Raw genomic sequence first — 27,233 nt, 5'->3', positions numbered from 1 at the left:
AGTGCAGGTGCCCAAAGGGACCTGGATGTCCTTGTTTATGAGTCACTATAAGTTAGCATGCAGGTGCAGCAAGCAATTAGGGAAGGCAAATGGTATGTTGGCCTTCATCACAAGGGGATTTGAGTACAGGAGTAAAGATGTTTTGCTGCAGTTGTATAGAGCCTTGGTGAGACCTCATCTGGAGTATTGTGTACAGTTTTGGTCCCCTTATCTAAGGAGGGATATACTTGCTATAGAGTGAGTGCAACAGTGGCTCACCAGATTAATCCCTGGGATGGTGGGATTGTCTTTTGAGGTAAGACTGGGGAGATTGGATCTGTATTCCCTAGAGTTTTGAAGAATGAGAGGTGACCTCATTGAAACTTACAAAATTTTTACAGAGTGTGACAGGGCAGATGTAGATAAGACGTTTCCCCTGGCTGGCGAGTCTAAAACCAGGGGACATAATCTCAGGATAAGGGGTAGGCCATTTAAGACTGAGATGAGGAGGAATTTCTTCACTCAGAGGGTGGTGAATCTTTGAAATTCTCTACTCCAGAGGGCTGTGGAAGCTCAATCATTGAGCATGTTCAAATCGGAAATAGGTTGATTTCAGGAGACTAATGATATCAAGGGATTTGGAAATAGTGTGGTAAAATGGCATTAAGGTAGATGATCAGCCATGATCTAATTGAACGACAGAGCAGGCTCAACTGGCTGAATGGCCTACTCCTGCTCCTATGTTCCTCAACCTCTGGCAGGGATGTGACGCATCCTCACCCATTCCCCTGGATTTGAATCACCTACTCACCACAGCAAGAACAACTAGTATTTATACAGCACCTTTTAAATTAATTAAACATCCTAAGGTGCTTCACAGCAGCATTCTAAAACAAAATATGACATTAAGCCAAATGAGGATATTATAGGTGAGATGACCAAAAGCTTGGAGGAAGAGGTTAGAGTTAGGGTTATCTTAAAGGAGAAAAGCGAGGTGGAGAGGCATAGGGAAAGAATTCCAGAGCTTAGGACTCAGGCAATTGAAAGCGTGGCCACCGATAGCGGATTGATTAAAATCGGGGGGGAAGAGCATAGATATCTCAGAAAGTTTATAAGGCTGGAGGAAATCGCATAGACAGTGAGAGGCCAGGCCAAGGAGGGATTTGAAAGCAAGCATGAGAATTTAAAATCAAGGTGTTGCTTCCTCGGGAGCCAGTGTACGTAAGCAGTGAGCACAGGGTGATAGGGAAACAGGACGTGAAGTGAGTAAGGACATGGCCAGCAGAGTTTTGGATGACCACAAGTTTACAGAGGATAGAATGTGGGAGACCAGCATTAGAAGAGTCAAAGTCAGATCTAGAAATATCAAAGGCATGAATGAGGGATTCAGCAGTAGAAAATGAGTCAGGAGCAGATAGATTTAGGGGCTCAAATATCTTGAAAAGTGGGGGGACAAGTTGATTAAAGTTGTTTTTTTAAAAATAGGTATATGGGATCCTATGTTTTCAGTGCAGATGGCATAAAAGTAAATAGATTAATAAACCTATGCAAGTCTTTGGTTAGGCCACAGTTCGAATCTTATGTTCAGTTTTGGATGTCCTACTTCTGGGAAGATGTCAACACCCTGAAGAGGATGCAGAAGAAATTTACTAAGATGATACCAGGAATAAGAGCCTTCAGTAATGATGAAAGTAGAGAAATTGGTGCTTTTTTTCAGTAGAATCCAGAATGTTAAGAGGCAAATTGATAGAGGTATTCAAAATTATGAGGGACTATGATATGATGAGTTGGAAGAACAGTTACTCCATTGGTCTGTGTAATAAAAACTGGAAGGTATAAATGTAAGATAGTGAGAAATAGAATTAAGTGTAAGGTTAAGAGAATTATTTCACCAGAATTTATGTTGTGGAATATGCTGCCAGAAATAGTGGAAGCAGAATCTTTAATCGTTTTTTAAAGGGAAGTGTATAAATATTTGAAAAAGAAAAACACTAAAAGGATATGAGAAAAGAGCAGAGAAATAGAACATTGTGCTTAGTTCTTTCAGAGAGCTAGCACAGGTATTTTGGGCTGAATAGTCTCCTATGCGGTATAATTTTATGATTCTAGGATCTTCTCTACAAATCATCAAAGATGATCATTTCAGATGATGATATCAATGAAGAAATAAAAAAGAAGACCTTCCAGAACAACCTTGGTAAAAGGTAATTCCTGTAACTTTACCAAGAACTTAGGGCACAATATCCTTTTGTTCAAGTGAAATATCCTTATTTCAGGATGAAATCCATAAAAGTTATAAATACATGGAGATCAAGTTCATCTGGTGCATGGATAAAAATGCTTTATTTTCATTGCTGTGCACTGAAACAAGAATAATATTTTTCACTTAAAATATTTCTGTGTAGTTTATTATCTTTCAAGTTCATAGATCTATGGTCATTCGATTCACTAACAGTATATAGCTTGGATGATTAGAAAATATCTTGGAAATTGATTTTCTGGGGTATAATGTACTTGCCTATTTTAAAGTGATACTTTAAAACATTTATGGTTTGAAAAATCCTATATCAGTTTAGGGAATTGCTTTTTATGTCGGTGATATAACTTTCAAATGGATTAGTGATCACGGACCCTCATCAAAATCATAATGCTACACACATAATATTGCTACATAATGATTATTTTATGAGAATGCTGCTCATATGAGAAAGACTGTTTTAACAATGCTTTTAAGAAAACCAGTAACTACTTAGAGTAGCAATTTGAGGACTATCTCTACATGACAGTGATGAGACAAATCAGGGAAAGCAGAGATAAAAAATAAGTGTGACTCAATTAACATTCTAGTGAACGCCGACTGAATGGCACTTCATGTGCCTAAAGGTTGAGCATTTATATCATTAACAGGCAATTGGTTCACAGATCACATCCAATACAAACAGCTATTGACCAAATCAGTATTAACTGCAGCCTCACTCTACTTAGATGCTTAACTTCTGCAGAATATGTGTTTTATTATTTTAAAAAATATATAACTTCCATTAAACATATGAGTTTCCTTCCCTCTCATTCTATTACAGCAAACTCATTCAAACATAACATTCTCAGGAATATTTTATAGGACTGTGCTAAACCAGGGCAGTTTCTCGGTGTTATTTAATCATGCAAGGAAATTACATTATTGCAAATGTTCGAAGATTTAAGTAAATCAACCGACAGCTTGTCCACAATTACAAGAATCAAACTAAAAGGGATTAATATAAACAAGACATGCTGGAAATACTCAGCAGGCCAGGCAGCATTAGAATGGCACTTGCTCACTGCACGGGCAGGATTTTCCTGGTCACTGCAGGCAGGCCGGGAGGTGGGAGAGCAGGAAAAAATAACAGGGAACCCTGTTTGAACTGGATGTGGTGAGGTGAGAGTGACTGCCCTTGACATAAAGGCCACATTTGACTGAGTGTGGCATCAAGGAGCCCGAGCAAAACTGGAATCAATGGGAATCGGGGGAAAATTCTCCACTGGTTGGTGTCATACCTAGCACAAAGGAAGATGGTTGTTGAAGGTCAGTCATCTCAGCTCCAGGACATCACTGCAGTAGTTCCTTAGGGTAGTGTCCTAGGCCCAACCATCTTTAGCTGCTTCATCAATGACCTTCCTTCCATCACAAGGTCAGAAGTGGGGATGTTCGCTGATGATTGAACAATGATCAGCACCATTTGCGACTCCCCAGATACTGAAGTACTCCATGTCCAAATGCAGCAAGACCTGCACAATATCCAGGCTTGGGCTGACAAGTGGCAAGTAACATTCACACCACACAAGTGTCAGGCAATGACCATCTCCAACAAGAGAGAACCCAACCATCGCCACTTGATGTTCAATGGCATTACCATCACTGAATCCCCCACTATCAACATCCTGGGTGTTACCGTTGACCAGAAACTGAACTCAACTAGCCAGATAAATACTGTGGCTACAAGAGCAGGTCAGAGGCTAGGAATCATGTGACGAGTAACTCACCCCCTGACTCCCCAAAGCCTGTCCACCATTTACAAGGCACAAGTCAGGAATGTGCTGGAATACTCCCCACTTGCCTGGATGAGTGCAGCTCCCACAACACTGAAGAAGCTTGACACCGTCCAAGACAAAGCAGCCCAGTTGATTGGCACCACATCCACAAACATTCACTCTCTCCACCACTGTCGCACAGTAGCAGCAGTGTGTACCATCTACAAGATGCGCTGCAAGAATTCACTAAGGCTTCTTAGACATCCTTAGATCCATGACTGCTATCACCTAGAAGGACAAGGGCAGCAGATAGATAGGAACACCACCATCTGGAAGTTCCCCTCCAAGTTACTTACCATCCTGACTTGGAAATATATCGCTGTTCCTTCACTGTCGCTGGATCAAAATCCTGGAACTCCCTCCCTAACAGCACTGTGGGTGTACCTACACCACATGGACTGCAGCGTTTAAGAAGGAAGCTCACCACCACCTTCTCAAGGGCAATTAGGGATGGGAAATAAATGCTGGCCCAGCTAGTGAAGCTCACATCCTGTAAATGAATATAAAAAAATGTGGATTGGCGGCCAACTGAGTGGAGGCAGGCAGCCAATTAAATTAATTAAAAGCTCCATTAAAGGCAATTTTCCTGGGCTTCCAATATTTTGCTGGCAGAGGAGGTTGTGCGGGGGATGCGGGGCAGGGTGGGGGGAGGGGTTGCCTGCTGCTTGCTTTTTAGGAATGGATTCCCTCTTTCCCAGTGCCTGGGTTAAATGCCGCGAATGCAACCCGGCATGTTGGAGAAGGCAAGTGCAAAGCGGGAAGTCATCAGGGAGTGAGATTGACCTGATATGAGCAGGGTTGAAATCTGCAAGCCCGTGGTCAGCCACAGTGAAAGGCTTACACTGACAGGAGCACTTCCTTCAGCCTAAACGCACAGAATTTGTTGGGGAACAGCAACTTTGTGTAATAAAAAACAGAAAGTGCTGGAAAAACTCAGCAGGTCTGGCAGCATCTGTGGAGAGAGAAACAGTGTTAATGTTTCGAATCCAATATGACTCCTCTTTGGAACTTGTGTAACTTGCCTGGATGAGTGCAGCTTCAAAAACACTCGAGAAGCTTGACACCTTCCAGGACAAGGCAGGCCACTGATTGGCACCCCATCTATCACCTTAAATATTCATTTCCTCCACCATAGGTGCACAGTGGTAATAATGTGCACCATCTACAAGATTTACTGCAGCAACGTGCCAAGGCTCCTTTGATGGTACCTTCCAAACTCGGGACCTCTATCGCTTGGAAGAACAAGGGCAGCAGGCACATGGGAACACCATTATCTTCAAATTCCCCTCCAAGCCACACATCATCCTGACTCAGAACTATATTGCCATTCCTTCACTGTTGCTGGGTCAAAAACCTGGAACTCCCTAACAGCACTGTGGGTGCACCCACACCAAGTGGACTGCTGCAGTTTAAGAAGGCAGCTCACCACCACCTTGTCAAGGTTGATTAGGAATGGTCAATAAATGTTGGCCTTTCCCGCAATGCCCACATTCCCATGAATGAATAAAAAAGATCGGGTGCCTTGGAAACCAATGATGGTTATCTCACCTTTGAGACTTTGAAGTGACAATACATATTTTGAAGTTGGTTGGACATTGAGAAGGAGCTGCAGTGTGCTCTAGCTCTGCAGCCACAGTTACTGCCTTCCCCACAGCTACATGCAACTGGATGGAACAGAGCATGGATACAGAGCTGCACCTTGAAGGAGGCGATAGCCTATACACCCTGTGCTGAGAGCAAGTGTCAGCTTCCTCAATCTCTCTGAACAGCAGTGCTTCCAAAGCCTCAGGCTCTCGCAGCAGGTGTTCCAGTAGGGTCAGGGTCACCCATTTCCTGTGGCTGTCAAGGTAACCAAGGCCCTCAATTTTTATTTTACATCCGGGTCCTTCCAAGGTACAGCTGCTGATGTATGTATGATCTCACAATCTACAGCTCTCAACCTACTGCCTCAGCCAGATCACCAATGTCTTGTGAAATTTTTCAGCCACATTTACTTTGAGACGGATGAGGCCAGTTGAACCCAGAAGGCTGTTGGCTTTGCTCCCATCGCAGGCTTTCCACAAGTCCAGGAGTTTGTAGACTACATCTATGTTTGTAGACCAAAGCATCAGAGCAGCCAGGCACTTTTGTCAGCCAGGAGGGATTCCATTGCTTCAGTGTGCAGGTGTTATGTGACCACCACAAGAGGATAATACCACTGTGCACCAAGTATCCAGGAAGCTCCCATAATACATTCATTCTTTAGTTCTACAGCTCTTCTCTCCAGCAGACAGCCTTAGCGGTGAGCTCCTGGGGGACAAGGGATACTCACTCAAGACCTGGCTAATGGCCCCAGTGAGGAACCTCACCACAGAAACAATGATACAACTGGAGCCATATTACCACCAGAACCACAATGGAGCAGGCCACTGGCTTGCTGAAAATGAGCTACCATTGCTTTGACCATTCTGATGGTGCCCTTCAACAAGATGCATGCAAAGGTCTCCAGATAATAATGGTGTGATGTGCCTTGTACAAACTGGCACTACAAAGAGAAACTGATGCAAGATGAAGGAAGAGGGTGCTTAGAGGAGGAGCATCCAGAAGTGCACTTGATGCCCTGCAACCACAGACCTGCATGCCCGTGAAGCCCACAATGCAAGGTGTTGTAATGGCTGCTCCCCTCTTCTGCTCCATCCTTGCCTCTCTCCAGTCTTTCTCACAAGATATGGGGAATTGCTCCTGCTGCTTCTCCATGTGTAAACCTCTTTTGAAAAACGAGGTTGTGCAGCATGTAGCACAGCACTGCAATTCATGGTACTCTTTGACAGTACTGAAGCGAGCATCCTGACTTACTCTGGCACCTCACCTGTTGATTGAGGAGTCCAACCCTGTTCTTTATGATCATTCTGGTGGCCTAAAGTCTCCGGTTATTCCTCATTGTGCAGGAATGCTGAGATTACGGAGGATTGTCATCAACCATGTGTGAAAGGAATAGCCCTCGACCCCAAGCAGCAATTCATTAACTTTCTTTGACAGTTGAATAGTCAGGGAATGGTTGGCTTGTGCTGAATGAAGGAATTGTGACAAATGCTTGGAAATCTTGCAGAAACCTGCATGAACTTGCTGTATCACAAACCAGTTGCATATTGGTGACACAATCCTTTCCTATTAAGAAAGCTCAGGTCTCAGGTTAGCCTTCTGATGCCTTGCTAGCTACATGTGGGAAAACTATGAACTCCCTGCGCACAAGGGAAGTGAGCTACTTCAGATCCAGACTCCTTCCATTCTGGCTGCTGGTACCCTTTGGAAATGATACATATTTATTGGCCCTTAGAAAGTGCAGCTTTGGTGACCTCTTTGATGCACAAATGAGCAGCAGACTGAGACATGCAGGAAATATCCCCTGCAGCATCCTGGAAAGACCTTGAGTCAAAACATGGACATTTGGCCCAGCAGGTAGGAGGTTGTTGCAGGAGATCTCCACCAGACATCTTGGAAAACACTGCCACCTCATGGACTTTTTCTCAGGCAGACCTGAAGAGCTCACTTTGGACCTGGAAGACCCTATAGGCTAGATAAGGCCTTCTTCAAACTGTTGCTTGAAAACAACAATTCAGCTGCTCTCTTTTAAGAGACCCAACTGCTGATATTTTGGCAGGACAACTTTCCACTACCCTGGTGCCTGCTGTTCCTTCTCCTTTTCATGTAACGAGGTGAAAATAGTAAGATTGACCCTCACCTTAGATTATGTACTTCACGAGGTTGTGTAAGAATAAATTCAGAGAAAAACAATCTCTAAGACAAACTCTCCAGAGAAAATCAAATGATGCCTTAGCAAAATAGGTACCTATGATCTAAGTGTTTTCTGGTGAGTGTAAAAGAAAGAACACCACTGAATAACTCGGCAATTTACAACCAATGAAGTACTTTTGAAATGTAGGCACTGATGTAATGAAACATTAAAGAGTGTCCCTTTAAATTATGCTTCCAATGGCTCTTAGAAATCAAACCTATAAGGTTTTACTCATCAGCTTTGGCAATGGGCAAGACCTTTTTATGATCCCTGTAAAGACTAAACTTTTTAAAAGCAATGAATTTCCCAATCGGCCAACGGAAATAATGGAAAGGCAAGATTTGACTTTATAAGACATTTACTGTAGAAAACAAACCAAAATCAGCATAGATCAAACCTCGGGCTTCTTGTGCATGTGCTGGCCGGGAAATGCCATGGTGGGATTTGAACCCTGGTCCCCAGAGCATTATGCTGGGTCTCTGGATTACCAGTCCAGCAGCAAAACTAATATGCCACCACCTCCCCTGTAGTATTAAAGGAACATTCACAAAGTTACAACTAGCTCTCCATTGGATGTTCTCTCTGCCACATCAGGTCAAAACTTCCAGTGTCCTTCAACTATCGTTCCACTCCACCGGAACTTTCTGGATCGGATTATCACCAGCAAGGGACACCTTAATTATTCTTCCTCACTTCATCACAGCAGTCTTGATGATCCAGAATTTTCTGTATCAAACTCCTTTTAAATGTTCTGTTCAACTCTGATATAACTGTTTTCCCCATAGAGAGCTTCACTTCTGCTCCCCACCATTTCGTACAGCAAAGCAAAGACCTCCTTGGGAGCATTCCACTTCTTCTCCTGCCTGCATCTCAGCAGCAGCTGATCTTTGTCCTGTGAGATACTGTAAACTGTGCTAAACCTGCCATTTGGTAGCTTATTGAGTTTTTCTTCCAATGGCAACCTGAGATCACATTGGCATTTCTCCGAACTGAGGTATTTATCAGGAATTCACCATCCCCTTTTCAGAATGTTCTGCTTCACTTTAAGTTAAAGGGACATTTTACAACATAATCATTGTTCAACATTCATGACAACCTCCATTCTGATTAATTAAAATTTACATGATGGCATCCTAGGACCCTAATTTTGCATGCATTCATGAAGCACTAGTCTGCATCTGGCAGGCATATCTAATGCCTAAAATATTGAGTGATTAATAATGCAGCAGACAGCAGAAACGAGGAATGAGGCAATAAGACTTCTGATACAATTTTGAACATTTCTGCCAGGTGGGAGTAGTTGAAATTCACTCTCAAGTTGATAACAACTATTTCCTGCAAATCACAAAACAATGTTCATTGTATGGATAGAAACGATGTAAAAGCAGAGCATTTAGAAATGCATAGGGCAGAATTTTACAACAGCGGGATCCTGCTGAAATGGGGCCGTAAAGTTCTGTCCATAATCTAATCAAGTAGAGTCAGCATGGCTTCATGAAGGGGAAATCATGCCTGAAAATGTATTAGAATTCATTGAGGAGGTAACAAGCAGGATAGATAAAGGGGAACCGGTAGAAGTAATATATTTGGATTCCCAAAAGGCATTCGATAAGGTGCTGCACATAAGGCTACTTAATAAGATAAGAACCCATGGTTTGGGGATAGTATATTAGCATGGATAGAGAATTGGCTAACTAATAGAAGGCAGAGAGTTGGGGTAAGGGGGCATTTTCGGGATGGCAACCTGTAACTAGTGGAGTGCCACAGGGATCAGTGCTGGGGCCTCAATTATTTACAAATATATATTAATGACTTAGATGAGGGAAGTGAATGTACTATCGCCAAGTTTGCGGATGAGACAAAAATAGGTAGGAAGGCAAGTGATGAGGATGACACAAGGAGTCTGCAGAGGGATATGGACAGGTTAAGTGAGCGGGCAAAAACTTGGCAGATGGAATATAATGTGGGAAAATGTGAGATTATACACTTTGGCAGGAAGAATAGAGGAGCTGAATATTATTTAAATGGAGAAAGACTGCAGAAGGCTGCAGCACAGAAGGATTTGGGAGCCCTTGTGCATGAATCCCAAAAAGCTAACATACAAGTTCAACAGGTAATAGGGAAGGCAAATGAAATGTTGGCCTGTATTTCAAAGGGAATGGAGTATAAAAATAGGGAAGTCTTGCTAAAACTATACAAGGCACTCGTTAGACCAGACCTAGAATACTTTGAACAATTTTGGTCCCCTTATCTAAGGAAAGATATACTGGCATTGGGGGAGCTCCAGGGAAGGTTCACTAGGTTGATCCTGGGTATGGGGGATTTTATTGTGAAGAGAGGTTGTGTAGGTTGGGCCTGTACTCATTGGATTTTAGAAGAATGAGAGGCGACCTTATTGAAACATATAAGATTCTTAGGAGGCTTGACAGGGTAGATGCTGAGAGGTTGTTACTCCTTGTGGGTGAGTCCAGGACTAGAGGGCATAATCTCAGAGTAAGGGGGCGCCCATTTAAAACAAAGATGAGGAATTTCTCTGAGGGTAGTCAATCTGTGGAATTCTTTACTGCAGAGGGCTGGAGAGGCTGGGTCGTTAAATATATTCAAGGCTGAGATAGACAGATATTTAATCAGTAAGGGAATCAAGGGCTATGGGGAAAAGGCAGTAAAGTGGAGTTGAGGATTATCAGATCAGCCATGATCTCATTGAATGGCAGAGCAGACTCAATAGGCCAAATGGCCTACTTCTACTCTTACATCTTATGGTCTTAAGTTAACACCTTTTGGTACCCTGACCACAAAATACTAATACTCATACACTTGTATAAAAATTATGTTCATAAGCTATTCCTGTAGCTTTGCAATATGTTATAGGCTTTTGCCCTGTACATAAGCTAATAAATGAATTTAGTACTGTTTTGTAGCAATGCTAATTTTTTTCTCTTTTTTTGTAGACTTCGACATGAAAGATACCAGAGTTTGAATAAGCCACTAAACCATGGAGGCCCTGTTGCTTATCATACCCTGAAGTGCTTTGAAATTTCTAATGCCCCAACTCCATGTGAGAAACCTAACCTATCGGCAGCAAACACAGATCCATTTATCACCCTTTGCTTTAAAGGAAGTACAGTTGACTGCTAAGTCTCTACTAAGGAATAGCTTACCCATGTGTAGTTTTCTCTGACCCTTGTTTATGTTATATAAAGCTACCATTGCTGCGCACAATTATGCAGTTAGCACTGGGTGTTGCTCCAGGCATGAGTATCTCTGGCCCAGATGGCTGATTCTTGGTAATCTTTTTGATTTTCCTTGAACCATATCTCTATAGGCCTCTGCTGTCTCAATTTCTCCTCCCACATTGCCTTCTGCAATTTCCTCCCCTCAGTTCCCACACCCTGTTTAACACTATTGCCTTGCCAATCCCTTCTACTGCTGTTGGTCTAAGCTCAATTCTTTCCTGGATATACCCACCACTTCCCTCTGCTCCACTCTAGTATCCTCCACTGCACCCATCATGGCATCCATCATTTGCCTTATAACTCACTAGCCTTTCTCAGTGCATTTTCAGCTTAATTTCTAAGCACTAATCTCTAAAATCCTTTCTACCCTTTCCTCCCACCCCTCCACCATCTTTTCTGAGTTCTGCTCTCTCATATTCCTCCAGTAGGTCTCCAACCACCATCCATTCTGTGTCACCCTCCAGAATGTTTGCCACATTGCATACCCCAGATCAGTCAGCTACCTCTCCTTTCCCCGTGACTTGCTGACATAATGGCCTGAATCTTCCATTCAACAGCAATGCTGTGCACATTTTGCTGCTGCCCATGAAGATTTTCCTGACCTGGTGCTACTGCACAGATCAGGATCTCCTGATCCCAGCTGAAGGAGAAATGGACAGCGCAGCATCTCCCCTCTACATTCAGCAGATCATAGTAGAGTTGGGGCGGGGAGAGTGCACACCCCCTTTTTATAGCACTAACTACTGCATTCTGCAAAGTATTTAAAGGTCCAGTCTTAACGAATGTGTGTGGGTGAGGTGATGAGTTGGAAGAAGTGGGTCGTTTGGTCGGGGGTGGGGTGGGGGTGGTGTATCCTGATCTGGTTGGAGGGGGTAATTGGGTGGCCTAGGGGGTAATCGGAGTGGATAGCTTAGTGGTTGTGAGGGGGTGTTGTTGGGAGGTTGGGGAGTAGTTGGATTGGGTCAGGCAGCAGGGGGTGGGGGAGAGCCGGATGTTTGGTGGGAGGTAGTCGGTTAGTTAGGAGGGCTAGTTGGGTGGCCATGGAGGTGATGGGATGGAGGACATGGGTCAGTTGTGGATTTGCACAGGTGTTGGGCTAGGTTTCAAACTGCCTAACATTTCCTAGGTAGCTATCAAGGTAAGTTATGTGTATCTGGTCCAAGTCTCTCCAACTCTACAATGGGAGACATTTGCACTGGGTCCCAGGCAGCAGGGAATTGCCAATTGGAAGTTTAAACTTCCCAGGCAATGCCTACTTCCGCAGGGTCCTGACACACACCTTCCATCTTATGTCCAGTCTCCGATGATCTGGAGACCGGAAGATTTGGGCCATTGTTACTCGAAGCTGTGATTCCCCAATGGAATCATTAGCTGCATCCTACACAAATTCCAATGCGTCCAAAACTCTTCTACCTACATCTTTTCCTGCATTAGGTCCTACACATCTATTACCCATCCTCAACCTTTATTGCCTCTTTGTGTCCATTGCAGTGAATTCACAATACTTGTACTTTTTGTAAATCGCCCATCACCTCATCTCTCCCTAGAGCCACAGTTTTGTTTCAGCCCGTGATCTACCTTCATATGATTCTTCTTCATTGTGCATCCCATCCTCTTGCCACTACTCATGGTGACCTCACTCTCCGGTATTTTGGCTCAATCATAGAATGGTTACAGCATAGATCGTTTGGTCCATCATGTGCTGGCTCTCTTGTCCTACTCATCTGCTGTTACCCAGTAGCCATGCCATTAGGTCCTGAAGTTATCCAATTCCTTTTGAAAGCCACAATTGACTCCCTCTACCATACTCCCAGTGCATTCCAGATCTAAACTACATGCTGCGTGGTAGAAGTTTTTCCTCGTGTCCCAGTTGATTCTTCTGCCATTCACTTTAAATTGGTGTCCCCTGGTTCTTGACCCTTCAGCCAATGGGAACCCATCATGGCATCCATCATTTGTCTTATGACTCAGGGCATTTTCAGCTTAATTACCAAATGTTAACTCTTTAGCATTCTTTCTATGTCACTATTCTTCTTATCTACTCTGCCCAGACCCTTCATGATTTTGAACATCTATTTCAAATCTCCTTTCAACCTTCTATCCCAAAAATAGCCCCAGCTTCTCCAATCTATATATGTAACTGAAGCTCCTCATCCCTGGAATCATTCTCACCAATCTTTTCTGCACCCACTCTAATGCCTTCACATCCTTCCTAAAATGTGATGCCCTGAATTAGACACAATGGTCTTGTTGAGGCTGAACCAGTGTTGTAGAAAGGTTCACTATGACTTCCATGCTTTTGTGCTCTGTGCCTCTATTTATAAGGCCACCTGGAATGCATCTGCAATATTCTCTTTAATCACAGAATCACACAATGCAGAAGAGGCCCTTCGGCCCATCGAGTCTGCACCGACACGTGAGAAACACATGACCTACCTACCTAATCCCATTTACCAGCACTTGGCCCATAGCTTTGAATGTTATAACATGCCAAGTGCTCATCCAGGTACTTTTTAAAGGATGAGGCAACCTGCCTCCACTACCCTCCCAGGCAGTGCATTCCAGACCGTCACCACCCTCTGGGTAAAAAAGTTTTTCCTCACATCCCCCCTAAACTTCCTGCCCCTCACCTTGAACTTATGTCCCCTCGTGACTGACCCTTCAACTAAGGGGAACAGCTGCTCCCTATTCGCCCTGTCCATACCCCTCATAATCTTGTACACCTCGATCAGGTCGCCCCTCAGTCTTCTCTGCTCCAACGAAAACAACCCAAGTCTATCCACCTCTCTTCATAACTTAAATGTTTCATCCCAGGCAACATCCTGGTGAATCTTTTCTGCACCCCCTCCAGTGCAATCACATCCTTCCTATAATGTGGCGACCAGAACTGCACACACTACTCCAGCTGTGGCCTCACCAAGGTTCTACACAACTCCAACATCACCTCCCTACTTTTGTAATCTTTGCCTCGATTGATAAAGGCAAGTGTCCCATATGCCTTTTTCACCACCCCACTAATATGCTCCTCCACCTTCAGAGATCTATGGAGACACATGCCAAGGTCCCTTTGTTGCTCAGAACTTCCTAGTGTCATGTCATTCATTGAATACTTACTTGTCAAATTACTCCTTCCAAAGTGTATCACCTCACACTTTTCAGGGTTAAATTCCATCTGCCACTTATCTGCCCATTTGACCATCCCATCTATATCTTCCTGTAGCCCAAGACACTCAACCTCACTGTTAACCACCCGGCCAACCTTTGTGTCATCAGCAAACTTACTAATCCTACCCTCCACATAGTCATCTATGTCATTTATATAAATGAGGAATAATAGGGGACCCAGCACAGATCCCTCATTTTAAACCTCATTTAGTTTTATATTTTTGTCCCGCCTTAAAAAGCTTCCTCAGAACCTATTCTTTTGACTATGCAATAAGTTAACTGGCCAATTTTGCTTATGTCCAAGCTCCCTCCAATGAAGCAGCTGGAATGTTTTATTACATTAGACTATACTATTAGATGAGTACAAGTTATTATTGTTGCGTTTCCATTTGGAGTGTTTGTCGAGCAGCTAGATGGAGAACATCTCACATGCTTACCAAAGATTTCTCTTTTAATGTGCCCAATACTCAGCATGATATTTTCAGATATTAGCTGCAGGGTTTGGAGAAACCCAGCTAGGTACTCAGACCTCTTTAAATCGGTATAACTTTGGAATATATTTTACTTTAAATTAAGGATATAATGATGAAGAAATTTAACTACCCATGACGATAGAATCTTCTTCATCCTTCAAATTGCATCCCTCATACACCACAACCTTCCCAATCATCCACTCTGGTGCAGTTCTAGATCCTTTATAAATGTAGAAATAGAAGGTCAAAGGTGGCAGTATTCCACTGATGTCTTGACACAGAAATGTAGAGGATTGCTTAAGCACAGAATTTCCCTGAAACCGATCACAATTGGGCAAGTTCCTAGTGTGAAAGATGTTAACATTTCTGGAATAAGCCTGACTTATGACTTATGGCAATTAAGACAAATGAAGGTTCGGTGGATGTATGCTGGTTACCTCTTTGGTTCGCTGATTCTGATATTGGCTTTCCTCAAGAGGGTCGACAAATGCAGTGTGCATAGAAAGGATATTTCAGTTCAACTGCTAGTGTTTTTGCTGTTTTTTGTTTGTGTATTTATTTTTGACATGTATTAATCAAAGCATTTTAGTTGGGCGTATTTTACTGTTTGTTAATGTGTGATTTTGCACTTTTCTAATAAAAAAAATCACTAAAAATACAATTTTATTTAAATATATAAAAACTGCCAGTAGATTTCCTATAGCATTGGTTACATTTTCTAATCCTTGCTATAGCCACTTCATATAGCCACTGAGAAAGCAGTGTGGGTAGATGTGTGTGGTTTGAGGTCTTGCTGCAGTGAGTTACAAGGATTCCCTATTGCCTGCTTTCTAAAATACACTCCATAACAACTCCTCATAAGGCCTAAGTTGTTTGTATATTTTGGTGTGAGTGGGGGGTGTGAGGGATGCAGGGTAATACCTGATGGACTACATATGCTTTCAATAATCCCAGACCCTTAGCTTCATTATGTGCTCCTCCCCCTCCATGATAATGACCTAATTGTTTATAAAAAGCATTGACTGGGGGTGGGGGGGCAGGGGAGAAAGAATGAGGTTTGAAAATAATCCTGTGGGATCACCTCCCTCCGGTTGATAATCGGCTTTCCAGCAACCAGACTCCTGCGACAGCGGACCGACCCTTTAGGGAATGCTTCTTCTTTCACATGGCTTCAGGAGCAGAAACTGTCATCACAGTTTTAACGTCAAGTTCCCTAACCAGTCCAATGCCCTGCTAGAGAGCAAGTGTAACTCCAGGATGTCACCTTCAAACTGGAGTTGGGCAAGATGTTATTATGTGCTCCATCATTTGATCAGGATCTCTGCAGTTGTAGCCAGGTGAGGTTTTGAGGTGCCACTTGTACATCAGGTGGCCATGTTGACTATGTTGACCATGTCCAGTCTGTATTCTATTGAGGATTGTCCGCATGCTCTGGGGAGATTGAAGCCTGGTTGTTGAGATGTTGAGTTTGAGATGTGTTTATTTTAAAGGGTGTTTTCTGCCCAAGCTTTTCTCCAGGTTTCAGTGTTATGGAGTTGGATATGTTCAATTCATGTCTAGAGGAGTGCTAGAATAGGTAAACAAGCAGAGAGATCTGGCACTAAGGATTGCACTGGGGCTCTTACATTTCAATTTTAAGAGAAATAAAGTTGTTCGATCTGCAACGTACACTATTTAGGTAAAGAGGTTTTTCTTACATTGATGTTGGGCTTTGCTATTTATCTAAGAGAGCCGTGAGGTAGCAGGTTTGCAGGGACGTTCAGAAGATGGGGTGGCAGCACCAGGCCAGATATTAGGTGGCACTGTTTGTATGCTAGGGAAGGAGATTTTAAAGAACAAAGAACAAAGAAAAGTACAGCACAGGAACAGGCCCTTCGGCCTTCCAAGCCTGCGCCGATCATATTGACCGTCAACTAAAACATTTTGCACTTCCGGGGTCCGTATCCCTCTATTCCCATCCTATTCATGTATTTGTCAAGCTGTCTCTTAAACACCACTATCGTACCTGCTTCCACCACCTCCTCTGGCAGCAAATTCCAGACACTCACTACCCACTGCGTAAAAGATTTGCCCCGCACATCTCCTCTATAGTTTTCTCCTCTCACCTTAAATCTATGTCCCCTAGTAATTGACTCTTCCACCCTGGGAAAAAGCTTCTGACTATCTACTCTGTCCATGCCACTCATAATTTTGTAAACTTCTATCAAGTCGCCCCTCAATCTCCGTCACTCTAGTGAGAACAATCCGAGTTTCTCCAACCTCTCCTCATAGCTAATAACCTCCAGACCAGGCAGCATCCTGGTAAACCTCCTCTGCACCCTCTCCAACGCCTCCATATCCTTCTGGTAATGTGGTGACCAGAATTGCACGCAATATTCCAAGTGTGGCCTAACCAAGGTTCTATACAGCTGCAGCATGACTTCCCAGCTTTTATACTCAATACCCCTGCCAATGAAGGCAAGCATGCCATATGCCTTCCTGACTACCTTATCCACCTGCGTTGCCACTTTCAGTGACCTGTGGACCTGTACACCCAGATCCCTCTGCCCGTCAATGCACTTAAGGATTCTGCCATTTACTGTATAATTCCTGCCTGTATTAGACCTTCCAAAATGCATTACCTCGCATTTGTCCGGATTAAACTCCATCTGCCATTTCTCCGCCCAAGTCTCCAACTGATCTATATCCCGTTGTATCCTTTGACAATCCTCTTCACTATCTGCAACTCCTCCAACCTTAGTGTCGTCTGCAAACTTACTAATTAGCCCAGTTACATTTTCCTCCAAATCATTTATGTATACTGCAAACAGCAAAGGTCCCAGCAATGATCCCTGCGGAACTCCACTAGTCACAGCTCTCCATTCAGAAAAGCACCCTTCCACTGCTACCCTCTGTCTTCTATGACCAAGCCATTTTCTCAACTATTTATTTCCTTGCACTGCTTGGTTTTGGTCTTGGTCTTCCTTATTCTCTTCCTCCTTGCCCTCTTAATTTTCTTCCCCCTGTAACATCTGGCTGGAAGGCTTGGCCCCTCTGAATTACGTATTTGCGTATCATTCAGAAAGCCAGTTAAAAACCCAGAGACAAAGCATTAGCCTCCTCCATTAAGTCATGGGACTGTGCTTGTCCATTCTTAATTGCTATTCTTGAGAACAGAGCGGAGTGTATTGATGCTCTAGAAGTCCCTGTACATTGCTCTCCTTCATGGATTGAAAAGCGGAAAACATGCGAGATTCCAGAGCCACGATGGCAGAATCTGAGCTTCCAACTAAGCTATTGAGCTTTCACCAAAGGTTCCATCAATGTGAGCCGCACTGCAATGTTCATAGAGCTGACCAGTCGCTCCATGGTTGTCCGCATTGTCTCAACACTCCTCCATGCTTGCTACCATTGTACACAAGCTCACTGTCAGGCTGCTCAGCGCACTTCAAAAGTTCTGGGCTGGGATTTTCCAGGCCCTTTGGGGACAAACTTGGAGGAGGGAAAGCTGGAAAAAATGGTGCGGGACGGCATCAGGTGGGTGGAGGGTGCCTGACATTTTCCCACTGCCTTGCCATTTTGCCAATGGTGAAAAAGTTGGCAGAATAGTCACCTGCTGGGAAGCCAAGTGATCCAAGTAGCCCAGGTCCTGATGCCTGCCGAAAATCTCCAGCTTTCAGCCCCAGTAGAGGAGCTTACCACAAAATCCAGGCCCTGGTATATCAAAATCAGCATTTTAATACAGGCAGTGGTCTCTGTAGCAGAGCTGGGATCAGAGCTCTGTCACTGGCAAGCTGTGGTATGGGCGATCCTATGCTCTCACCCATGTTCCTGCATACTAGGTCTTTGAGGTTCCTGGTGCTGACCCCTCTAACCAGGGATCAGAGTGGTCGAAGGCAAGAAGGTCTAAAAATGTTTGTGACAAAGAATCACGTACACATTTATAGTGCAAAGCAGCAAAATTACTGCAGCGAGAGGGGCCAGAAAGTTATAGAAGTTGTCATGATCTGTAGTGAAATGTAAATACTTCTAAGCCACTTCATAAAGCTCGGTTTCTATTGCTGGTGTAACAAGTAGTCATCAACCTCGAAAGGAGATACCTTGTCAGTTAGGCAAGATAATGGTGTATGTTTAAGTTCCAGGCCAGAGATTTTTATCTTGACTGTGTAAACATTATAAATTGTATATTGTAAATGATAAATGTTAACCAGCGCACGAATCATTGAAATGACTAAAGGAAAAAAAAAATTGCAGACCCCATCAAATCATCCAAGAATACATCTTGTCTGCATTGAATAATACTATTTTTATTATAAGGGAGCATTTTTATCTCTATATTTGCTGGCGGTTAAAGACAATTTCTAGTCAAATTGCTCAAATTTCTTAATGTACAGTTGCTCAGGAGGGAAAAATATTTTACGAACAACTTCAGGTCAAGGAGAAATCAGCAAAATCTGGGAAATATTTGTATCTGACCATGTTCTGTGCAAAGGTAGCTGGGTGGTCTGTTCTGAACACTGGTAGCAACCATTTAATGACCACTGCAGTTGCTGGTGATTTAATTAATGGCTTTGTTCGCCTATTATTTACTGTAAACTGGTATATTTGGACTATTATGGCAGGTGGATGGTAAATGCCAAGCTGCCCAAATCCAAGAGGGAAACTCGAAGCAGCTGCCACAACTATTTGCAATTTGTACTTATTTTGAGATGCAGACTTTGAATTCAGTAAAAAGGCAGCCACCAAGTCTTATAGGTTTCTTACAAAACTAAATTAAACCTTTATTAATAGAAGAAATGATTTTAAGCACATACATAGATCAACAAATTACTATAATTTCTAGATCCCCTAATTAATCTAACCCCCAGTCACACCTCCATTAAGGCAACAGTGAGACACAGATTTTTTAAAAGACCCAGGCAAAGTAACACACAATACCCTGAAGAGTCAAATTCAAAGTGAGTTTTTCTCAGCTTCAGTTCCTTGTAGACAGCAGCTTGCTGGAGGCTTTTCACACTTGTGTTAGATCTTAGAATACCTGCCCTTACACATAGCCTTCTCTCTTTTATACATATTTTCCCCTTTGAATGCAAATTACCATTGTTTCACTATGTCTTTGGACTTTACCTCTCTTATAATAAAATCTATCATAGTACCAATTTTACCAGTAATCTTTGGGAAAGATAAACCCATTGTTTCTTAACTTCTCCTGGATAGGTGAAACATTTCATCCCCCACCACCCCCCCCTACCTTTTTGAATTCAAGCTAGCCTGGTTTATTTAAAAATGCAAATGTTCACTTTACACCTTACATTCTAAAACTTCTCCCATGTTTACCTGCTTAACATTTTAAACCTAGCTTATCTTCTGACACATCATAGCCTTCAGTCCAGCTACCTTTAATTCAATTAAGTCACACACACACAGACTCAACTATTACTCTACAATACATTCCAATAACGTTATGAAAATTATTATATCTTCCTGACAACTGACAAACCTTTGAACATCATTAAAAGCAATATCTGATGCACCAAGAATGGTAAGAATACCATGAGATGAATGCAGTTGGGTTTAGGCTCTAAGCCTAACAGCCAATTGATCTGGCCCAGATGCTCACTTTCCAGTTACCTCATTAAAAAGGAAAAGAATATGAAACCCACTGAAGTATACCTGAGTGATGAGTATGGTATGAGTCACTCAACAGCGACAGAGCTCACCAAGTTACCTCAGTCCAGTTAAGAATATCAACCAAAGCAGATGAACGCTGTATGTGGAAATTGTAGGTTTTGAAACATGACTAAGTATCGAATATACAAAATTCAAGGTGTAAAATTTGAATCTCTCAAAATATTCCCCTTGCAAAGTAGTGGGCTTGTTTGATGCATTAGACCGGGCGGAAGTGTTCTGTTTAGAGGCAGTCACCAGGACTACAGGACTGACAGAGACAGACAAGCAGTGTGATAGATTTTGACAAGTTTGACAAGGTGTTTACTAAAACTCGCTTTCACAGCCATATTTCCTTCCTCAGTGACTGTCTCCGTCTCCGACTTACCCCACGTGGATTTCAACTGAAGTTTCATCCCTCATGTTTCGAACCCACCCAGGATTACAGGTATCTCCGGGACATACAACGCTCCTTGGACTGCTGTTCTCATCACATCCTGAGATCCACACTCAGTGCCATGCGCCGCCATATGAACACACTCGACCTCTCCCTCCAGCAGCACTGACGCACCCTATTTCTAAGCTGCCCATGCCCCCAGTTTCATTTTATTCTTCGTGTCATCTGACGCCCCAACAAGAAACTTTGTCTCTTTCTTTCAGGTGCAAAGGAACGCAAGCTCCAACAACTCATCGACACCAACGCCCATCCAGGACCCTCCACCCCTGCCCGTCCATCTGTCCCCATCCCGTCTTCCAATCCCAGCCCTGGCCGTGTATTCACCATACCCCCTGACCTTCCCCTCTCTGATGCTGAATGTTCAGTGCTCAGCAAAGGACTTAGTTTCATACCCTTATGCCCTCATCTCAATGAATTTCGGGCGTGGCACGATGCTGAACTCTTCTTCCGCCGTCTTCGTCTCCGTGCTCACTTTTTTGGGCAGGAGTCCTCTCCCCGCTCAACGGATCCTTTTACCCGCCTCCAATATTCTCCCTCCACCTGGACCCCTCTCTCTGGATTCTTACCTTCTCTCGATCTTTTCATTGAGAACTGTCGACGTGATATCAGTCGTCTCAGTTTCTCTGCTCCTCTCACCCATTCTAACCTGTCTCTCTCTGAACTTGCTGCACTCCGTTCTCTCAGGTCCAACCCCGACTATGTCATCAAACCTGCTGACCAGGGTGGTGCTGTTGTTGTCTGGCACACTGACCTCTATCTCGCAGAGGCTGTGCGTCAACTTGCAGACACTCCCTCCTACCTCCCCCTGGACCATGACCCCACCACTGAACATTAAACCATTGTTTCCAGGACTGTTACTGACCTCATCTCCTCTGGAGATCTTCCTTCCACAGCTTCCAACCTCATAGTCTTCCAGCCTCAGATGGCCCGCTTCTACCTCCTACCCAAAATCCACAAACAGGACTGTCCCGGCAGACCGATCGTGTCAGCCTGTTCCTGCCCCATGGAACTCATTTCTTGCTATCTTGACTCCATTCTCTCTCCCCTTGTCCAGTCCCTTCCCACCTACATCCGCGATTCCTCTGACACCCTACATCATATCAACAATTTCCAGTTCTCTGGCCCCAACCGCCTCCTCTTCAGCATGGAAATCCAATCCCTCTACACCTCCATCCCCCATTGGGATGGTCTGAGGGCTCTCCGCTTCTTCCTCAAACAGAGGCTCAAACAATCCCCATCCACCACTACTCTCCTCCGTCTGGCTGAACTTGTTCTCTCACTGAACGATTTCTCCTTAAACTCCTCTCACTTCCTCCAAATAACAGGTGTGGCTATGGGTACCCGCATGGGCCCCAGTTATGCCTGTCTCTTTATGGGGTATGTGGAACATTCCTTGTCCCAGTCCAACTCCTGCCCCCTCCCACAACTCTTTCTCCGGTACATCGATGACTGCTTCGGTGCTGCTTAATGCTCTTGTCGGGACCTGGAAAAACTTATTAATTTTGCTTCTAATTTCCACCCCTACATCATTTTCATATGGTCCATCTCTGACACTTCCCTTCCCTTCCTTGACTTCTCTGTCTCAATTTCTGGTGATAGACTGTCCACCAATATCCATTACAAGCCTACCGACTCCCACAGCTACCTCGACTACAGCTCCTCACACCCCACTTCCTGTAAGGACTCCATCCCATTCTCTCAGTTCCTTCGCCTCCGTCGCATCTGTTCTGATGATGCCACTTTCAAAAACAGTTCCTCTGACATGTCTTCCTTCTTCCTTAACCTTAGGTTTTCCATCCACGGTGGTTGACAGGGCCCTCAACCGTGTCTGGCCCATCTCCCGTGCAGCCGCCCTCACACCTTCCTCTCCCTCCCAGAACCATGATAGGGTCCCCCTTGTCCTCACTTATCACCTCACCAGCCTCCACATTCAAAGGATCATCCTCCGCCATTTCCGCCAACTCCAGCATGATGCCACCACTAAACACATCTTCCCTTCACCCCACCCCTGGCAGCATTCCGCAGGGATCGTTCCCTCTGGGACACCCTGGTCCACTCCTCCATCACCCCCTACACCTCAACCCCCTCCCACGGCACTTTCCCATGCAACCACAGAAGGTGCAACACCTGCCCCTTTACTTCCCCTCTCCTCACTGTCCAAGGGCCCAAACACTCCTTTCAAATGAAGCAGAATTTCACTTGCACTTCCCTCAATTTGGTCTACTGCATTCGCTGCTCCCAATGCGGTTTCCTCTACATTGGAGAGACCAAACGCAGACTGGGTGACCGCTTTGCAAAACACCTTCGGTCTGTCCCCAAGCATGACCCAGACCTCCCTGTCGCTTGCCATTTCAACACTCCACCCTGCTCTCATGCCCACATGTCCGTCCTTGGCCTGCTGCAATGTTCCAGTGAAGCTCAACGCAAACTGGAGGAACAGCACCTCATCTTCCGACTAGGCACTTTATAGCCTTCCGGACTGAATATTGAGTTCAACAATTTTAGATCATTAACTCTCTCCTCCATCCCCACCCCCTTTCCGATCCCCCTTTTTCCAATAATTTATATATATTGTTCTTTTCCCACCTATTTCCATCATTTTTAAATGTATTTCCATCCATTGTTTTATCTCTACCTTTTAGCCTATTTCGATTCCCCCCACCCCACCCCCACTAGGGCTATCTGTCCCTTGCTCATCCTGCTTTCTACCCTTAATGTCACCTATCAGCACATTTCTTAGCTAATATCACCACTGTCAACACCTCTTTATCCTTTTGTCTATGACACCTTTTGGCAATCTCCACCTATCACTGGCCCTCTATCCAGCTCTACTTGTCTCACTCCCCCCACCTTAAACCAGCTTATATTTCACCTCTCTTCTATTTTTCCTTAGTTCTGTTGAAGAGTCATATGGACTCGAAACGTTAACTGTGTTCCTTTCCGCAGATGCTGTCAGACCTGCTGAGTTTTTCCAGGTATTTTTATTTTTGTGATAGTTTTAACAGTCGGCTTTCTGCTTCACTGTCACTTTAAATATCTATAAAACCTGAGCCCTCGCGCTTTAAGTCCTGGCCAGAAGCAGGGGTCAAAGAACAAATGCAGGTTTGGATGTCTGTGGGCAAGGTGCTTGTCTAATTGCAGCGCTGTGCTTTTGTAAGTATTGCAGTGCATCACTGTACTTGAGACATTGTCCAGAAACATTAGAAATAGGGGCAGGAGTAGACCATACACCACCTTGAGCCTCCTCTGTCATTCAATACAATTATGGCTGCTCTTTGGCTTGAACTCCACTTCCCCGTCCACTCCCCATATCCCTTGATTCCTTGAGACACCAAAAATCTTTCCGTTTTAGTCTTAAATATATTCACAATGGAGCATCCACAACCCTCTGGGGTAGAGAATTCCAAAGATTCACAACAACTTGAGTAAAGTTTCCCCTCAACTCAATCCTAAATAATTTGCGCCTTATCCTGACACTGTGCCCCTGTGATCTAGATTCCTCAACAAAGGAACCAATCTCTGTGTCCACCCTGTCAAGTGTCTTCAGAATCTTGTATCAATGAGATCACTTCTTATTCTTCTATACTCCAAAGAGTATAGGTCCAGTTTACTCAGTCTCTCATCCCAGGGACCAATCTAATGAATCTTCACTGTATGGCTTCCAATGCAAGTAATCCTTTCTTAGATATGGAGCCCAAGACTGGTAGTAATGCTGTTGTGGTCTCAAAACTCTGCACAATTATTGCAAGACTTCCTTATTCTTGCACTCTAATCCCCTTGCAATAAAGGACAAAATGTTTTTTGCCTTCTAATTGCTTGGACCTGCATGCTGACTTCAGTGTTCCTTTTATGAGTATACCCAAGTCCTCTGAACATCAATTACAAGTTTTACACCTTTTAAAAATATTCTTTCTATTCTAATGAACAAAGTGATTAATCTCACACTTCCCCATGGAGACGGTGGCTCCATCTGCCACCTTGTTGCCCACTCACTTAACCTGTATATCTCTCTTTGCAGGACCTGTGTCCTTCTCGCACCTTAGTGTTTTATATATTCTAGCATAACCTCCCTGCTCATATGCGCTAGACCTCAACCATTAAAGGAAAGAATTCCACATGCCTTTTTGACTACCTTACCAAACTTTCCTGCTATCTAAAATATTGATAAAATTATCAAATGCATACTTTGAGTCTTTACATGGCTCGCCCATGAGAAAGTCATAATCAGTAAAAAGCAAAAGCCTAATTCCCAGCGAAATTGTCACTGTCCTCAAATCTTACTGTAATATTTATGATGGCCATGACATCACCCCTACAAACAGCTAAATCTGGTTTGAAGAATGATCCATCATCTGTTCTGATGTAGGGTTCCAGAAAAACTGTATATCCATGTTTTATCACCAACTCCTTAAAGAGATGGAGAATGTTGTGCTGTTGAATTCTTGCATTCCTGATGTATGGACAGCTGCCTGAAATGTGCGAGAGAGTCTCATTAACCGTATTACATCTTCTGCATTATACAATATATTCAGTCCTACCGTAGGATAAAATGTATCTCGACCTCTCCCCCTGCAGCACCAACTCACCCTATCTCAAAGCTGTCCTTGCCCCCAGTTTCATTTTATTCTTTGTCTCATCCAACGCCCTAACAAGAACTTTTGTCTCTTTCTTTCAGGTGCTAAGGGATTGATACCAACGTCCATCCAGGACCCTCCACCACTTCCCGTCCCTCTGACCCCATCCCGTATTCTAATCCCAGCCCCGGCCGTGTATTCACCATACCCCCTGACCTTCCTCTCTCTGATGCTGAATGTTCAGTGCTCAGCAAAGGATTCAGTTTCATACCCTTACGCCCTCACCTCAATGGATTCCGGGCTCAGCACGATGCTGAACCCTTCTTCCACCGCCTCCGTCTCCACGTTCACTTCTTTGGGCAGGAGTCCTCCCCACATTCAACGGATCCTTTTACCTGCCTCCAGTATTCTCCCTCCACCTGGACCCCTCCCTTTGGCCTCTTACTTGCCCTTGCTAATTGTCGGCATGACATCAACTGTCTCAATTTCTCTGCTTCTTTCACTCACTCTAACCTGTCCCCTTCGAAACGTGCTGCACTCCGTTCTCTCAGGTCCAACCCTGACATTGGTAAATAATCTCAATATTATAAAATCTATCGTTATAGGCCTCCATTTATCTATATTTTCATGTGCCTTAAGGTCATCTGATTTTGGTATTAAGATCTTGATTTCATTTTGCACAATATCTGATCTTAAGCCATATTGTAAACATATTTGATAATGACAATCATGACATAGGATTTTTAGCAAATAAATATTTTAGGTCTTGAACTGTAATTCTACCAGGGCCTTGGGCAGTATCTTTCTTAAACTGATTGAGGTTAAGACAACTATCATCCTCGCTAAGCACATTAAACAACTTGAGAATTGTCAGCCATATTTGGACACTTAGGAAATTTGCCTAAGTCTGCTTTATTAATAATTTTAGACAATCTTTGTTTAAAGCTTTCTTCCAAATCACCTAAACTCAAATGACATATTACCTAGCCAAGCTTTTTCCAATAAAGTGTATAAAATATCTGGATCTCTTTTTATTGTTGTTTCTTTTTAATGTATCACTTTTGAGACCCGAATTTTTAAAGGGTAGTTTTTTTATTAACAGGCTTGGAGTGATCAGTTGCATCAAATTGTTTATTATTAACTTTTCTACCTTTTTGTCTGATATTAATTACTTTTTCAAAGATTTGTCCTATCATGCAATTGATATGGTCATCATTAGAACCTGCTCTATCCCTACCTAACAACTTGAAGGTCGTAGTAATTAAAGTTAAGATATAAATATAGCCATATTTATTACTCGATATCTCCAAGTCTCTAAATAGCGATTTATCCCCTTTTACCTTTAATTCACTAACTGGTTCCCTATGGAACATTACATTACTCTCATCTTCAGAAGAAGACAGAGTCGGTAGAATGAGCAAATGACAGATGGCCCTTGTGGGGGTGAGGTGGGGGGAGGGGACGGTGTGGGAAAAAAGATCAAAATGGGCTAAAAGGTGGGGATAAAACAATGAATAAAAATGGAAATAAATTTTGAAAATAATAATAGATGGGGAAAAAATATATATGAAAATTTAAAAATATTTGGAAAATGGGGATCAAAAGGGGGAGGAGAGATGGAGGAGAGTGTTCATGGTTTGAAACAAAAACAAAAATAGCTGGAAAAGCTCAGCAGGTCTGACAGCACCTGAGACATCCTCTCTGCAGATGCTGTCAGACCTGCTGAGTTTTTACAGCTATTTTTGTTTTTGTTTCAGATTTCCAGCATCCGCAGTATTTTGCTTTTACCTTCATGGTTTGAAGTTGTTGAACTCAATGTTAAGTCCAGAAGGCTGTAAAGTGCTTAATCATTTATTA

General features: G+C 43.5%; 1 protein-coding gene across 1 annotated transcript in view; it reads left to right on the top strand.

The window, feature by feature from the left end:
- The window catches only part of wdr95 (WD40 repeat domain 95), a 197,381-nt gene extending 185,533 nt beyond the window's left edge, over positions 1-11,848 (top strand). Inside the window, exons 25-26 of the mRNA XM_078546126.1 lie at positions 2,089-2,183; positions 10,777-11,848. Of these exons, the coding sequence (XP_078402252.1) occupies positions 2,089-2,183; positions 10,777-10,963 (282 nt within the window). The 3' untranslated portion in view covers positions 10,964-11,848. The remainder of the gene's footprint in view (positions 1-2,088; positions 2,184-10,776) is intronic.
- The last annotated feature ends 15,385 nt before the right edge of the window (positions 11,849-27,233 follow it).

Source organism: Cetorhinus maximus, chromosome 7 (genome assembly GCF_964194155.1).
Source record: "Cetorhinus maximus chromosome 7, sCetMax3.hap1.1, whole genome shotgun sequence".
NCBI classification, from domain to species: domain Eukaryota; kingdom Metazoa; phylum Chordata; class Chondrichthyes; order Lamniformes; family Cetorhinidae; genus Cetorhinus; species Cetorhinus maximus.
This window is presented reverse-complemented; position numbering and strand designations above follow the sequence as displayed.